This window comes from Parambassis ranga, chromosome 15 (genome assembly GCF_900634625.1).
Source record: "Parambassis ranga chromosome 15, fParRan2.1, whole genome shotgun sequence".
Taxonomy (NCBI): domain Eukaryota; kingdom Metazoa; phylum Chordata; class Actinopteri; family Ambassidae; genus Parambassis; species Parambassis ranga.
Genome location: NC_041035.1, coordinates 9,715,333 through 9,731,621, shown reverse-complemented (window position 1 = coordinate 9,731,621; position 16,289 = coordinate 9,715,333). Strand labels below are relative to the sequence as shown.

At 40.9% G+C, this 16,289-nt stretch overlaps 1 protein-coding gene across 6 annotated transcripts; it reads right to left on the bottom strand.

The window, feature by feature from the left end:
- Positions 1 to 395: 395 nt before the first annotated feature.
- Positions 396 to 15,413, bottom strand: myofl (myoferlin like). Of its 6 annotated transcripts, XM_028423916.1 has the most exons (52): positions 15,099 to 15,411; positions 14,685 to 14,740; positions 14,499 to 14,590; positions 12,948 to 13,056; positions 12,735 to 12,831; positions 12,487 to 12,647; positions 12,144 to 12,272; positions 11,792 to 11,854; positions 11,651 to 11,701; positions 11,422 to 11,568; positions 11,163 to 11,289; positions 10,990 to 11,093; positions 10,839 to 10,907; positions 10,710 to 10,753; positions 10,545 to 10,627; positions 10,257 to 10,292; positions 9,981 to 10,105; positions 9,769 to 9,882; positions 9,489 to 9,666; positions 9,253 to 9,377; positions 9,035 to 9,144; positions 8,350 to 8,542; positions 8,110 to 8,265; positions 7,902 to 8,033; positions 7,655 to 7,818; positions 6,888 to 7,002; positions 6,680 to 6,782; positions 6,448 to 6,587; positions 6,199 to 6,363; positions 5,919 to 6,006; positions 5,665 to 5,742; positions 5,404 to 5,585; positions 5,141 to 5,299; positions 4,955 to 5,056; positions 4,642 to 4,803; positions 4,385 to 4,550; positions 4,227 to 4,297; positions 4,117 to 4,131; positions 3,933 to 4,031; positions 3,585 to 3,713; positions 3,144 to 3,299; positions 2,952 to 3,043; positions 2,703 to 2,873; positions 2,232 to 2,511; positions 2,047 to 2,135; positions 1,875 to 1,970; positions 1,653 to 1,794; positions 1,467 to 1,566; positions 1,189 to 1,382; positions 1,000 to 1,109; positions 773 to 920; positions 397 to 660 (listed from the first exon to the last, which is right to left on the bottom strand). In XM_028423916.1, exons 1-52 carry the CDS (start codon positions 15,184 to 15,186, stop codon positions 622 to 624), a joined length of 6,144 nt encoding a protein of 2,047 aa, XP_028279717.1. In that variant the 5' UTR covers positions 15,187 to 15,411; the 3' UTR covers positions 397 to 621. The 6 variants fall into 6 exon arrangements, with proteins under 6 accessions (XP_028279715.1, XP_028279714.1, XP_028279716.1 ...); XM_028423914.1 differs by having other exon boundaries at positions 396 to 660; positions 4,955 to 5,299; positions 12,738 to 12,831; positions 15,099 to 15,413; XM_028423913.1 differs by having other exon boundaries at positions 396 to 660; positions 4,955 to 5,299; positions 15,099 to 15,412.
- Between the last annotated feature and the right edge of the window lie 876 nt (positions 15,414 to 16,289).

Sequence of the window (16,289 nt, the reverse complement as noted above, 5' to 3'; positions counted from 1 at the left end):
GACTTCGATTTGGTATCCTAGCAACTAGGACAAAAAGCAGTTTACTGTCGTAAACAATATTGAATTATGAAAGATGCTTGAACTGTGTGTACACTTTTAGCAAGAAAGTCTATTTCAAATTAGTTTATCTCTTACTTATTCATGTGAACCCTGTAGTTACTTTTGTTTTATCTGAAAACAATTTCTGTTTTATAACTCAACAAAAGAAAAGTACTACCTGGATTGTATTTTGTCTTGGAATTGAAGTACAAATATTAATCTAATCATTGCATCTTCTTAGTGTTGACAATACTAGCTTAAATTAGATGTACTGATGTGGGTTTTAGTTGAACCAATCTTAAAACAGAATACCAAACAATATAATGATTTTTTTTAACTGGACTTTTTATTTAACTGGAGTTTTCTTATATCAACATAAACATAATTATTGATTTATATACGAAACCAATAAAACAGACAAAACAATAGATACCTCTGATTATGTGAATTATGTGTTGTTACTGAAAATATTAGTATCAGCCTGCTATAGCATCAGCATAGAAAGTTATTTCATATTTATGAGTAGTGACAATGTCTGTAGAATTTGCAGCAGTTTGATACATAGAGGTTCCACAGTTCTTCTCAGGAGAAAGGCTTCACAATCTTCATTGAGATGTAATTCTGTGGATTAAAAAACAGAATTGTTTTAGATCAAATATGTTTTATGTAAATCAGTTATTGAGCTTTTGGTAAAACAAAAAAAAGAAAATATTTGCAAACTGAAGGGTCTTACAGGTAGGGAGTAGAACAAGATCCCAAGGAACAAGACAACCAGCAGAAGTAGAATCACCCCGATGAAGATCCACTTGAATCTGCGCCACACTATGAATTTCATGGTCTTACATGGATTTGTAAACCAGAAGAATGAAGTGTCCGGACGACTGTTAAATGGAGATAGATAGCAACATTAATATTAAAAGTAAAAACATATAGTTTTATCTTTGACAGCTATATTCATACTTAGGTGGCTCCAGTTTGGGGTTCATGTTGGGCTCATCTCTGCCCTTTCCAGCAGGTCTTTCCTCCATTTCCTTCTCCTCTACTATTTCTAGTGTCATCTCCACCTTCCCCTGTAACATTTTGAAACTCAGCTTCAAACAAGAAATCAAAAAAAAAAACATTATACAAATGTTTGTGCCAAGAACATACACCAAGCATGGGTTTTCCATCCTGCTCAATTGCACATGGCCACCAGCCTCGCACAGACTTCTGGAAGAAGAGTGAGTTGGGTTGTGGTTTTTTAGCTGAATTGGATCCCGGCATTCCTGGCAGCATCTTCAGGGTGCACTTTTCTGGGGTTTTAGCAGGAGGGATCAGATTGAGTAGATCCAGCTCAACTGAACCTGTGTGCAAAATATGTTTAAGTATTTCTGTTCCACACATGCCATACATGGCATAAATAGGTGTGAACAACAACACTGTTTCACCTAAGTAGTCATCCAAGGAGAATTTGTCATTGTCCCATATCTGGATGATCAGTTTAGGAGGAATCCTAAATTCAGTTTTGTCCAGATTCCAAAAATGCTCCTGCAAAAAAAGTTTAAATCCTTACCTGTGAAACTAATGTCATTACAAAGGCCAATACTTTGCTTCTAGTTAGTAACCTTACTTACCTTCCTTGAGACAACGCACAGCTGTTCTGCAGGCAAGTACTCAAACCCAAAGATGAACCTCCAGTTGAAATTTCCATCTCCATCCAGGGATCTGTAGTGAACATCAGTCTTCTGTTTGTTCTCCTCCATTCCTGGCATCCATCTGAAAAAAATAATAGTGTTTTAAATGAGGTATATAGGAGCCCATACATACATATGTTGTAAGTACAGAGCACTATGTACCCTTTAACATAGATATCGCTCATGTTTTCTCCAGTGATGCTTGTTTCGTCCAGAGTGACATCAGTTGTGTTCCAGATGATGGCCCGCAAGGAGAACCTGTGTTAAACACACTGTTATACTGCTTATCCTTCAGTGCATCATGTTAGGACATAACTATTGTGTCATGTCATACTTCTTGGCTTTGCGTGGAGTGATATCACAAGGAGGTCCAGGCAGGCCAAGGCTCTTGGGAAAGATGTCCACCCACATTTGAATTCGTCCCTGTGTTAGAGGAAAAAAGAAATGGAAAGATATTCACTATATTTCCAGAGTTCTTATTGTAAATCTACAGCTTCTAAATGTATTCTGCAATTTAACCTGGGACAGATTTGGTTGGTGTGAGCTGTACAGGGTTCTGGTCTCCACGTGTTCCGGCACCAAGCCTTGGTTTCTGAGGACATCCAGGGCCAGTCTCTCTCTTGCTGGGCCCAAGTGTGGGTGGACTACAGAGCTTGACTCCAGGTTGTATTGTTTTCCTGAGAAAAACAATGAGCTGCCATCTCCATCTATTTGTGGAGGAGAGACTCCCCTCACTTTGGCTACATTTTGGAGGATCTGTGAAGGTTTCAGTTGATCTCTCCACTTATTGATCCCGGAGCTGCAAGAAAATGGACCCAATAAAGCCTTGGACATCTCATTTTACCACAGCAAATTAGCAATTAGTGTGTTCGTTCCACCCAGGTTGGGTGTTAAAGTTCAAATCAAACAAGTCAATGGACTTTTCCAGCATGTTAGCTGTGTTTTTGTTTTCCTGTTCATTCTTCACGTGCACAAAAAGTACATACTTACACACAGTAGGACTGCGGCAGGCCACAGCAGGGTCTGAAACGTGACAGAAGTCTGTTCTCCAAATCGATGACAGTCTCACCCACTTTTTCATCGCGGCTCAGTAAGTCATAGTCATACACAGAGATCTTGAGATCCTTGTCTTGAGGCAAGAAGCAGGACAGCTCAAACATCCTGGACATCAATGGAGGAAAGCATTTTGAGTATTTCTTTCACTGTATGTTCCTAGATAATGAAAAACAACCAACTCACCTCCCAAACTCTGGATTAAGGGTGTTTGGTTTGTAGTTATCTCTGTCATCCAGTGTTTTCCTCCCCAGTGCAATCTTAATATATGGGTCACACTGTCAAGAGAAGTAGAAAGATACTTACTTCAGAATCATCAGTTACTTCTTAATCATAATCTTCTTGATGCTACAAAACAGCTGCAGGGGTCAAACTCACCATCCCATTTGTGTCTTTGGGCTGCAGGTCGATGCAGCGCACCACATATATTCTGATCAGGCACTCTTGTGGTCCACTCTCAGGAAGCTCTGTGAACTGGCGAGGTGGAGCTGGCATCCCAGGGTCATCAGGCAGTGGATAAATCTTGAAAGAGCCCTGGCGCACACCAAATCAAAATGATCATTTATTTAGTATCAGACGCATATAAAACAAGAGGTGATTAAAGATTTAGTAACATAACTACCACATTGTTTGCAAATCATCCCTTCAAAGGCTGTAGCATTTTGTAGCTGCCTAATTACATTCACTCCATTTAATTGAAATTCTTGAAATATCCACAAGATGGCAGAAACAGACAGGGAAGGAAAGAGAGCTGTTGCTTTTACCATAGTGCAGCTACTATGGAAAGCTGCAGTGACAACAGTGACAGTCACACCTTACCTTGAACTCTCCCACCACTGTGGGATCATCTTCATCATCTTCGTTCTTTCCTCGCCGAAGTTTAAAAGTGCTGCAGAAATCAGTCAGTCCCTGGAACTCTTCGAGCTCTTCTAATTCAGAGTTAAACACCTAAAAACAATCACAAAACAGGGGCTAGAAAATTTCACAGAAAACATTGCATTTTTTTCTTTCTTGTTTTCTTTATTTATTTTTTAGAACAGACTACTAAAACGTCTTTAAAACTGCTCATGGCAAATTGTTTTTGTCGCAGCCTGGTCTGAAAGTTATAGCCAACAGACAAGAACAGATTATATCAGTTTGTTTTTTGTGGTGGGTACATGTTGTCACCTGCAACTTGTCGTATCCCTTTTGTAGATAAGGTCCACATTTTTCCTGCTCTCCAACAGAGGCATAAAACTTACTCCACCAGTCTACAGCCTCCACCTCCTACACAAGAGAAAATAACGACAAACTTAATATTTTCAGAGGTGGGATCTATCAGCAGAAACACTGTAAAAGGAGAGAATCTCACCTTTTCTGTTTGAAGCTGCAAATAGGTAAGAGAAAAGGGAATTCTTATCAATACAAAGAAGTAGATGTTAAAATCTGGCCACAGTACTTTTGTGTCTGTTTTGTATTTACCTCAGTTTTCATGATGGGTCTCTCATCAATCTCTATAACAACATCTCCCTGGGCAGCAGTTATCATTGCCACTGTAAAGATTTTGGAGGAGAATAATAAACCTCCACTCCACTGTATGAAGCGATGTGTCTATAAAACTAATGCTTATGTATGAATACCTCTTGCAGACATGCAGGCTTCATTGCTGAGACGAAACGGGTCACAGCGGTATTTCTCCAGACAGTCAATGGTGCACTGACCCACAACAGGTTTCCTTCCAAACGGTCTGTGGTCGATTACCTTCAGCACAATGGGAGGGGTGTACATCTCCTCTTTGGGAAGCGGCTAGGCGAGCGAGCAGGTAAACAGGCCGTGTCAGCAATAATTCAATTAAATCTGTGTGTATAGCAAGTTTAGAAAGTTCAAGGCTTAGTACCACTTTGAGGAGAAGCACAGATCCGGGAAAGTTGGGGTTCTTTTTGAAGTTTTTGATTAGACCAGTTTGAACGATCTCACCACCACATTCCACTATCAAACTGGGAGAGGAGACTGTGGCCAACTGGTAGGTCTTCATGTTCCTCAAACCCCAAGTCAAGACCTGGGGTCAAATAAAAACATTAACACAGCATTGGCATTAAAGGACTACTATGAGTTAAGTTAAAGGAAGGGATCTTGGGTTGGGCTGATCATGTCTGATCATGCCATGGGTGCAGTAAGTATTTAAAGGAGCTGAAAGCTTGAAAGTGTACCTCAATCGCAGTGTGCTGCACTACTGGCCTGATTCCCTGAGGAACCATGTAGAGTTTCTCCCCACGTCGGGGAGGCACCAGAGGCAGATCCCCTTCATTTGCCTTTAGGGTAAAGGGAATACAGTTATTGTGTTGTCTATGAGGCTTCACTACACCATATCTGCTTCCTTTCAGTGTCTTCTGTACCTTGTCCTTGAGAAGAAGCTCAGCAGCAAGCAGTACCTCTCCTGCATTGCGACCTTTTTTGGTGACAGGGAACCACAGCAGCTTAGGACTGAGAGCCACACCAGGGTTCAGTTTGACCATGGGGGAGCACGTGCAGCGACCCATGGGCTCATCTTTACCCTAATAGATAAAGCATACAGCTTACAGCAACACAAACTCGACTCCCAGTTTATTTTCTGTCTGTGATTATGTGATTTATCAGACATTTGGTAAAGTGAACACACCACTTGATCACTGTCATACAGCTCCAGCACCACATCAGGGGGGTTTTGGGCAATGGTCCGCGGGTCTCCGTAGATTTCAATGTCCTCAAAAATGAGAGTCTGATCCCATGTGGGGTTCAGTGTAGCCCTTATGACCTCTGTGGTCTTACTCATATGCAGAAATGACACATGGGCATAGGGATCTGGAGAGGAAAAGAGAAAAAAAGATTGATTTCTTCTGAGTGGGGTTTGTCTGCTCATATTGAGACTTTAATCGTTTACCTGAGAAGCTGTCTTTGTCCATTGCACAGAGGTTTCTTGCCTGATAAATGTACACTCTCAGATGGTAAATGTAAGACCCTGCAGGAAAATCATTTGTATCAACATGTCAAACCTCAACTCATATGACACCTGATAAGCCATGTATTTTTCTGATTTTTGCAGACCTCCAGATATCAATGTTATCTTGCACTAAGAGCAGCCAGGAAGTAGGGTTTAAAGACCAGGAATTAATTTTATCAGACCCAGCTACTTACGGTTAAAGTGGCAGGAAACAGTGGGTGTGTTGGCACCAAATAGTTTGGCTGCATCCGTTTTGCAGGCCTTCTCATCAACATCAACACCCTATTGAAAAATGCAGAACTGAAATAAACTTCCTGAGTTCTGTGTCAACAGCTGACATGAACAACAGGGAATATAATGACAGGATGTGGCCTTAAATGGCATAGAGTACTGTTGCCATGACAACTGCTTTTTGGGGGCACACTGAAGATACATATTTAGCAAAATTACTCAGAGTTGTTAAGCAAGACTCACTAATGCCCCCTCTAGTTTGAAGATGGCTGAGGCCCCGATGCAGTCAGATGGGACCATCTTCCTCCTCCAGCGGCGGCGGCGGAATGTGTCTGAGGAGCGCTCCTTCCTGTGGAACTTCCAGCCAATCAGGGAAGAGTATTCCCAGCCTTCCCCTGGTTCTCGTCTCTGAAGCAAAAGCAAGGACATGAAAACAATGACATGCTGTGCCAAAATCTACTGTTTTGACTCAACCCAGTCGCTGTTCCTTACCTCAGCAGAAGCCGCTTTATCAGATGTCTTCCTTCTCGGTCTTATGAGTCTCTTTCTGCGGTGGATGTGATACATCTTCTCTGCTGCAACCCAGGATTTGGGTTTATCATCGGGGGGAATGGTAACTCCATATTCCCAACCTTAGTGCAAAAATACACACATGTTAAAATAAGCACAGTATTTCAGACATAAAAGTATAATGAAGATTGTGATGTCATATTTCACTTGTTACCTTTCTCATCTACAGCTCTGTTGCTGTCAAAGCTCCAGTCATCCTCCCAGCTCCATCCAGGTGGACACTCAAACTCTCCTGGACTTAGAGCTTTTTCACCATTCTATGCAACACACACAGACACACAGGCATTCATAAATTTAGTGATACACTGATTGATTATTATAGTAAATAATTATGTAATGTAGGTGAAAGTAGCACATCGTACCACATCTGTGTATGGCTCTGCAGCAGCTTTCCACTCGCCACCAGGAAAACGTGTTTCATTTTGAAAGACTTCATCTGTGAACTCGGTGTGGCCGGCATCTGCTTCTGTCAACAGACTTTAGAAAGCAGCAGCACAGCATACAGGTGAGTCAAACAGGAGCTATGTGGGACCACTATAAACAAACCAGAGCAGCCAAGGCTTCAGGGACTTAAGTATTTACATGAGTCTCGGTGGGAGAATGTAAGCACTTCAATATTAGGAGCCACAAAGGGAGGGAAAGAAACCTCCTTAAACCAAACATTGACAGTTGCCAAAATTCCATTCCAATTCCCTTCATTTCCTGTAATTGTGTTAATGATAAATCTCTAAACGGTGCCTGGCACATTTATGGTAAATACCTAAAAGTTGTGCTTTAACAGGCTTCATGATGAAAACTAAAATTTGATTTTAAATCATATTTATGTGAATGTGTGTAAATTTAAGGGCCAAAATAAGGTTAAAGATGTTAAAGCTGGAATCCCATATCTGCAGAAGAATGAGGGGGTCTATGACCGAGGTGGATAAATGAAGTTTATATGGTGACAGGGTGCAATTTTTATGCATTTTTATAAATGCAGTCACAGCAGAATTTGTTCTCTCTAATTTGGTGAGATCCTCTTTGGTTAAGATGGTGGAACTTATAGAAGAAATGGAAGATACTTAAATATAAACAAAAATCTCAATCCATCCTCCTATCCATCTATAACAGTTAAGTCTCTTAAACTCACCATCGCTCTGGGTCAACAAACCAGTCTTCCTCCCAATCCCACCCACGTGGTGGCAGAAAGCGCTCCTGTTTGAGTTTCACCTTTCCAGTCACGTCTGAGAATTTGTGGCGACCAACCAGGCCGGTGGTTCCCCACTTCCCAAATACCTGAGCCTGGTTCTCATACTGCAGAAGGAGAATCAGAAATGTGTATTTTTATTCATTTATGTATTTTTTTACAGAGTGAAGTGTTTGTGTAGATACCCTACCATTTCTGCATACACGCTAAAGTTTCCCTCTGAGAAGCTGTTGAATTTCTTTTCATGGGCAGAGAGGCAGAGCCACATGTTGACACGCAGCTGAACGGGGATCTTCACACTTCTCTGTTTGTCCATGGGGTACTGACAGACCAATAAAGACGTGAGTGAGATAACCATAAAAATGACTACTTTGATTGTAGGTTGTTTGGTCTCATACCTGCATGAAGATGGTCTGGGTCTTTCCACAGTGTTTGCCACAAGCCTGTTCACTGAAGTCAGAGAACAGGATCTGGTTGGCTGGCACCCGTGCATAAGCCACCCTCTTCTCCCCTCTCAGCATCCATATAATCACATCTGGCATGCTGTTCTGAGGCTGATGAAGACATTTCAGATACTTACTTATTTTTTTCAGCTACATAACGAGATATCATCCAGTAAACAATATAATGTTCCTGACCTCTTCTGCCAGCTGTTTAATTCTCTCCAACCAGTCTTCAATGTCACTGATGGTTGCCTTGACATCTGTGGCCTCTTCTTTCATGCGACTGGCCATCTGTAGGATACTGCCCACAGCAGCATCACGCAGATTCTTCATTTGGAGGTCTAGTGCTGTGATGTTGGAATGACCCTCCAGTGTTGGAAGCTGGAGACTGTCACAGTGTAAAACTACAATTTAGCATCTTGTGGTAATATGCCTATGCTAAACAAGTCAGGTTTACAGTCACACCTGCCCAGACATATATTATATGTAATGAAGACTGTTCTTCTAAAACAAGTAGATATACAATATACAATGTCACCACTTGATTTTTATTATGTATCCATATAGAATTTTGTGTACATTTCTTCCATAATTTACTCAACTTTCAGCTTTAGTCACAATGACTCTTGACCATCAAATTGTGAGGAATGGCACAAACATGATCAGAGATCATAACCTTTGACCCACAGAGTATAATCTGTTTATGCTTGAGTCCAAGGGTACATTTAAAATTATGTCAAAAAATTCTTAATATTCAAGAACCACAAAAGCAGATGGACAACCAAAAAACATAATGTATCTGGTGACAGAAAGCAACTGAACAATCTGAAAATAAAGCTGACCTCACACCAATGCATCCCACAGGTCTTTATGGTATTACCTGTTTAGGTCCTCTATCATGTGGTTGATGAGTTTGAGCCAAATCTCTAACAGGCGTGTCTCAGGCATTTTGGCTAGGATGGCTGTTTTCAGAGATGTAAGATGAGACTCCTACAATAAATTACAAAGACATGAAATAAATTAGCAGCACAGCCTGTGTAGACATGTGCAACACTAAAGAACAAGTTGCACTAATGTTCCACTGTGACCTATTCTCACCAGTCTGTCAGCAACGAAGAGGAGGACATTGACAGAGTCCAGGCGGTGGCTGATGTCTTCCCAGTATGACGTGAGAATTACTACAGGCTTAGTGTCAGCCCAGGGTAGGTAATAGTAGTGATTACCTGTGGAATACACACACACTATTGGTTTAAACACATGCTGTGGAGCTGACCACAGACTATCGGGGCACAGACTTAGTGTGGCAAGATAATACTGACAACATTATTTCATACCATCAAACACAGCAAAGCTGTACTGGGTGGTGGATGCCAGGGGCTTGCAGGTGGAGTCCAGCTTGTTACCGTAGTTACCAATGCTGACCTCAAACTGGATGGGCTCTCCTGGCTCTTGGAGCATGCAGGCACTGTGGAAAACAGCGCATAGCGAGTACCTTCTCCTACGCTGATATTTCTGGATGGATGGAGGATGCAACAGTATTAGAAGTTAGGAACCAAAGACTTGTTGTTTTTTTGTTTTTTAACTTACAGTAAGTTTACAGCAGTTAATTCATACCTGTGCCACAAGGATGTCATCACTGGAGATGTCATCCACATTCTTATCAACCTTTCCATCCAACTGAGTGGACAGCTCAACGAGAACCCTCCCTCTGTATGCAACCCCTTCTCCCTGGAAAAGATCAAAATGAATAAAAGAAATCATATATAAAAATGTAACAAAACAATGCATCCACACTCTTATAATACCAAACTGATGGGATGTCTTACTTTGCCAAAGTTTAGATCCTCATATGGGTCTGGTAGGCCAGTGAATTCTCTTGGGCTACCATACAGGTTGACATAGCAGGGCCCAAAGGCAGGGAGGAAACCGACCTCTGATGCTGCAGTGCTCACTGTAACACACAGGGCCTCCATTTAAAAACCAAGATACTGTGTAAAATGATGTAATGACAATAGCTCAGAAGCAGACAGTTAACACTCCCTACAGTGCAGAACACAATATTAGTGCAGAACACAAATGAGGAATGCTGATTTTGTACGTACATTCAGAGACAGCACTGGAATTTTCAGCTTGTGCGTCTGTTTTAAATAAAAAAAAAACACATATAGGGGTGAGAAAAAAGACGGGACAATTTTTCTGTTTTTAATAGAGCTTGTTCATTAAAAGGAGGCACATCCCAGACTAACTAGATTCACTAGATTCACTAAGAGGTGAAGGGAGACACACCACAACATGGAACAGCTAACACAACACACAGTTAACATATAATGAACATAGAAATGGTTAGTATAAGCAGTAAACATGGAAATACAACACACAACAAAAATCACCTTCAATCTCTCCACCAGAGGAAGACATTTTGCTCAGATTCAGAAATGTGGTTCCTATGGCATCATTCTTAGTCAAACGATCCCTGATGAAAACAAATACGTGTCAAATATTGAAGGAGAAAGTTTCACCAGTGCCGCTGTCTGTGAGTGAATATCAGCTCTTACCAGTCATACATGGTCAACTTGATGCTTTCACACATGGATGGGAACTACAGACACAGAGGTCATTTGTTACAATGTTGTTTGAATTTTAAATGTAATTACATTTAATTTAATTATATGTAACTTTCTTACTTTGACTTGAAGATTGATGAGCTGATTCCACTCTGGATTAGCGTTTTTCTCAATTATTTTGGTGTGCAGCTAAAACAGGAAAATGAGAAATATTCACACACAAGTAACAACTAAAATGTTTATGTTTAAATAAACATGTAATACAAAATACCTTCCTCCCAGCAAAGCTGACTTCCAGAAATGGATCCACCAAGTTTTTCCTGTCTCCATCCCCTCCAAAGACTTGCTTGACCGTCTGAATGAAGGCATCATCCACTGCAACACAAAGCCCTCTTTAAATAAAGTTTTCTTGAACAGACTTGAGACAGAAGAGGCTGCACTTACTCTGTGGCAGGTCTTCAGCACGATAGACTTTCAGGTTCAGAGTGGCCCAACGCATGGTGACACCAGCCGGCACTAACAGATTACTCTCTATGTCATCCTGCTCATCACTTACGTCTCTTCTCTCAGTCTGTATGAGAGGAGAGGAGAGGAGAGGAGAGGAGAGGAGAGGAGAGGAGAGGAGAGGAGAGGAGAGGAGAGTTTGTCCCTGTTGTTGTTTTAACAGAAAGAAATTATCTTGTAGGTCAGGAGGTTTTCGTACTGGTGGCTCATCTCCAGTGCCCACAATAATTATGCTGACTTTCAGGTAACCTCTTGCCCCCAAGTTGGTGTCATCTGGATCACTTAGGAGGAGCCATTTTCTCATTATGGCATGACCAGGTTCTTCATAGATGTAGCCAATATCCACCTAGATTTTTCCAGGAAAAAACAATCAAATGTGAAGATGAAATTACACCAAGGTTAGACTAAAAATAGTTGACTGTGCAGACCTTGAACTCTCCCATTAGACTATCAGCTCTGAGGGAAAATGAGTCATACACCTGTGAAGAAAAATATATACAATTTGAATGTAACTTTATTTCAACATATGGTAGTTTCATTTTCCCAGAAACAACAAGCAGTATACATACCCGCAGACTAATGCTCTCATCAAACAGTTCAGAGGGGAGCATGTTGACATTGTAGAAAAACATCTGAGGAGTAGAAGAGATGAGATTAAATAAGCCTGTGGTCACTGGATACATTAGGTATCAGCACTTGTAGTAATTATGGAACTTACACAAGTTTCTAGAGATAGATTCTTGATGCATTAAGAGGATAAGGTGCAAGCAAAAGCTGTGAGTGTCAATCTGCAAAGAAGGCCACTGAAGCTCAAAGGGATTACATGGCTAAGAAAGAATATAAGAGTGTTAAAAGAGACAAGCAAGGCAAACCCCATTTCTGAACAAGCGGAGTACTTTTGCGTGCTGACGGCCTCTTTACCTCATCAAAGAATGGGTTGTTTCCTCGTCTAATTCTTGTCCTGTGTGTCTGTCCACATACGTTCACTTTAACTACTGGTTTGATGTTGTTGCCAGGCAGCTGTCGACCCTCGATGACTCGGACTCGAATCTGGTCATTGCAATTAACAAGACAGCTGAACAAACAGTGACACAATTTACCTGGGTCTTTTCTGAAAAGGTGCCATTGACTCAATACCAACTTAATCAGTGGTCACACAAGCCTGCTCAAATACATTTCCCGTAGAGAGATTAATGTTTTGATACACAGTCTATATGGTGATGCCTGTACTTGTTGCTGTAGGAGCAGAGTTTATAAAGAATACCTGAAAATCCTGAGGCTTGTGGGCCAGGGCTCTGTGCTTCTTGCGGCTGAGACGGAGTGGCTTATGGCTGGGCTTCCTGGGCTGGTTTGGTAAAGCTGGACTTCCCCCTTGACCTCCTCCCTCGATGTCTGCCTCTCCTTCATCACCCTCCTCACTCACTGCTGTGATGAAAAGCCAGATAATTACCTAAAATCAATACTCCAACTTTCCAACTCTTTACTGGAACAAGTTAACTGTAGGCTTATTACCACCATCCACAGGAGGCATGTCTCCTTCAGACTGATCATTGAGGTTTGGAGCAGAGTTGGCAGGTGGCTCATATCCAATGAGTAAATTGATGGTTGCCTGCAAAGTAACACATTAATAATTAGCTATAGTCTCTAGATGTAAGTGATGATTCTACAACTGTAAATAATTCATATGTATGTGCATGCAATTGATTCTGTATTTGTATGTATCACCCCAATAGGCTGTTGTTTCACATTGATCAGTGGCACATTCTTAGATGGGAGGGACTTCACTTGACCACTGGCAAGGTCCCTCAATGAGATTTTTGCAGAGCCAATAAATCTGAAAAGCAAAAGAATGTTATGGAGTTATACATCCTGCGATGGTAACAGTAACCATGAATGACTGTAACTGGACTTCCCCGTTTCATTTCTTCACTTTTGAAAAACCCAACTCCACCTACATTGTCCCCATGCATATAAAAGAGAAGTGATTAACCTGGGATTAACGGTTCAAAATGTCACAAAATGTCACAAATTATAATGTGCCGCCATCATTCCAGTTATTAAAAGATGTCACAGGGGTTCAATACAGGTATTCTGTAAATATTCTAAATTGAATGGCTCCTGTTGTGTTTTCTATGTGCACAAATATGTGGCAAGGACAAGCTGGTTCAAAAGAGGTTTAAAAAGTACAAGAGGAAAACCTATAAAGATGGAACTTATTAACATGTACCACAGCTATGCACCCAGTTTAAATATAGAGCCAAAGATTCAGGAAAACAGGCCTTGAGAAAGCAACATGAGAACAGACCCAGTCATCTTCAGGCTCTCTTTCTTTTCTTTCTAAGTATCTCTTGCAGAATCAATGGAGTAGTGAAAGATAGCATGTTTTTTTTCTTTGCACAGTTTTGAGTAATTAGTTTTTGGTTTCTAAACATAGCTGAATTTAAAAAAATAAAGGAAGTAAAATGTCAACACTGCCAGCCGAGGGGCTGATTACAGTTCATCTTGATTATGCCACAGAATAGATATTCCTCTTTCTCTGTCTTAGTCACGTCTTGTTCTTGAGGTGTGTTGGCAGCAAACGGTGTGAATTTCCATTCTGTCTCATTTTGTGTGCAGAAGGCTGTTACAGGCACATCGCTGATGTGTCAATGACAAGCCAGCGCAAGCTCTCTTATTCAGACTCACGTGTTTGCAGGGAGGGATCACGAAAAAAGAAATAGTTAAGTGGCTGAGGTAGACAACCACCTCCCACCTCCCATGCCTTTGTCAGAGAAATGTATACTCTAAACAATCAGTCACTGCAGTGATTCAGAGGAAATGTTATGACTCTAAAGGTTAAGATAAAAGAAGCTTGCATTGTTTTTAAGTGTGACCAAATTAAATCAAGCAAAGGCAATAAATCACACAGTATAAGTCTGAGAAAGCTTTTTTTTCCCTTTTAAGGCAGCATTCCTTCACAGAGCAGGAGCTTTATTGTGAGAGAGATAAAGCACCTTCTGTACAGCAAGTTCAAACACAGTCACGGTGTCTGCTGCACATGTACAGCTCACAAATGTTACAACATGCTGCTCTGCTCCTTAGGAAAAGATCATAATAACACTGTTTTAAGCAGGAGTCATCAAAGTATAACTGCTGTGAAGCACAGTCACTGTTTCTAATCACAGAGGACGAGCTGACCAGGGCGGAGGTTTTTTCCCTTTCAGTCACCACCATCAGTCTTTACCACAACAATACAAATACAGACTTATACAGCTGTGGACACGTCCTTATACATACTTGTCTTTTCCGATTGTTTCATAGTCTTTCACAATCACGTCAATGAATGAAGATTCATCCAAAGCAGAGCCCTTCAGGTCAAACTCAAGGACCTGTGATCACAGGGAGGGGCACAATACATGTCAGGTCACAAGATACTTTAGATAAAAATAAAAAAAAAACATACAGATAACTTTAATCACTCACTTCATTCCAAACTGGATTCAATTCGTTGTCAACTGCTTTGGTTTTCTTCTTTTCTCCTGTAAGGACAATAAATATTTTTTTAAAAAAGCAGTCTCAAACAAAAACTAAATCATTGAATCCTCTAAAAAAACAGAGTAAAGCATCTAGAAATAAACACAGCTCATGCCTTGTGGGTATGATATGCTGTTCTTTGGAGATGCTGTTATCTTGACCATATAAGGATGACCTGTCTGATATATGAATCACTGCCAAAATATTCACCTCAGACTCTGGGAAACGTGATAACCGAAATAAAAAAGACAACAATGAAGATGAAATTGAAAAACAAAGTGCATGAGTGATCAGACTACAAAGATATATATATAGCTAGAGGAAGAGGGAAAGAAAAACCAAAGTAATAAAGACACCCCTCACCTCTAAAGACAACTGCAGCTATTGGATCTGGGTTTCCAAGTTTCTTTTTGGGGATCCCGTTCGCGGACTCAACAATGATCCGCAGCATATTGAAAAAGTGCAGATTTATTCAGAGGAGCGTCTCATGTTCCGTCGTGGAAGCCCTCAAAAAAGGGAAATGAAGCAGATCTGAGGAAGAGATGAGGGTGTACCACTCAGACCCATTCATGAGACACACCCAGCCTGCGCTTGCTTAAAAAAAAAAAACACGTAAAAGTGATCTGTGAGTGACTGAGTTCCTCTTCACACCGTCAAAAGGCTTCATAACTTTACATTTTTGACAGGTAGTCTTTCTTTCTCCATCTCTCGCTTGCTTTTATCCCCATTCATATCGCGGCTGCGCACAATGCAGTGTGAACCACCTGCAGGATATTGACAATTTGGTTAGTCATGCACTTCAAATAACCGTGTACAAGTAGTTGTTGGAAATGCTGGTGCACTATAATAAACAGAGACCTGTATTACAAGCTCACAAGTAGCCTATCTTTAGACATTTTACAATGCCTGAAGCTTAAACTTTTATTTACTAGGCCTATGTTAACAAAGACCAGTGAACCGATGACTTTTTTAAAGCCATGGAAATAAAGGTTAAAAGGATGAAAAAAAGCTGCTGCTCAGAAACAACTTGCGTTTGAGAAGATCTTGGAACATGCATGTGATGCATGTGTAATTGATCAGAAGGGCTTTGGTGCCCTCTTGTGGTGAAACGATGACACTGCTATCTGTCTACATGCCTGCTGACAAGGTAGTATTACAAGAAGAATAGGATAGAATATACTTTATTGATCCCTTTGGGAAGGTCCCTCGGGGAAATTCGGGTACGGGTGAAATGAAAAAAAAGTATATCGTTGCCACATTTATTTGTTATATTTGTTGTTGTCGTCCATCCTTAAATGCAGTCTTTAGTGTTTGGTGCCGTCCATTCTGTCCTGACATGAAGGAGGCAGGGTTTATGAGCTATAACTGCAGCCAGCCACCAGGGGGCGCTACCAATGTTATGGCAGTGCTTTTGGAGTCATGCCCATGTGTATGAAGAGATGGAGCTCAATTTAACATCTATCGTACCTTTCAGTAGCTACGTCATGTTTTATGATTTTTTTAAACGTTTGAATTCTGAATGTGGAACGAAATGAGCTTAAGTTTAAAACTTTG

Coding starts and splice junctions, on each gene's coding strand:
- myofl (XM_028423913.1), bottom strand. CDS start 15,186: ATGCTGCGGATCATTGTTGAGTCCGCGAACGGGATCCCCAAAAAGAAA. Junction 11,855..12,143: donor ACAACCCATTCTTTGATGAG/GTAAAGAGGCCG, acceptor TCTACTCCTCAG/ATGTTTTTCTACAATGTCAA. Junction 1,795..1,874: donor AGCGATATCTATGTTAAAGG/GTACATAGTGCT, acceptor TATTTTTTTCAG/ATGGATGCCAGGAATGGAGG.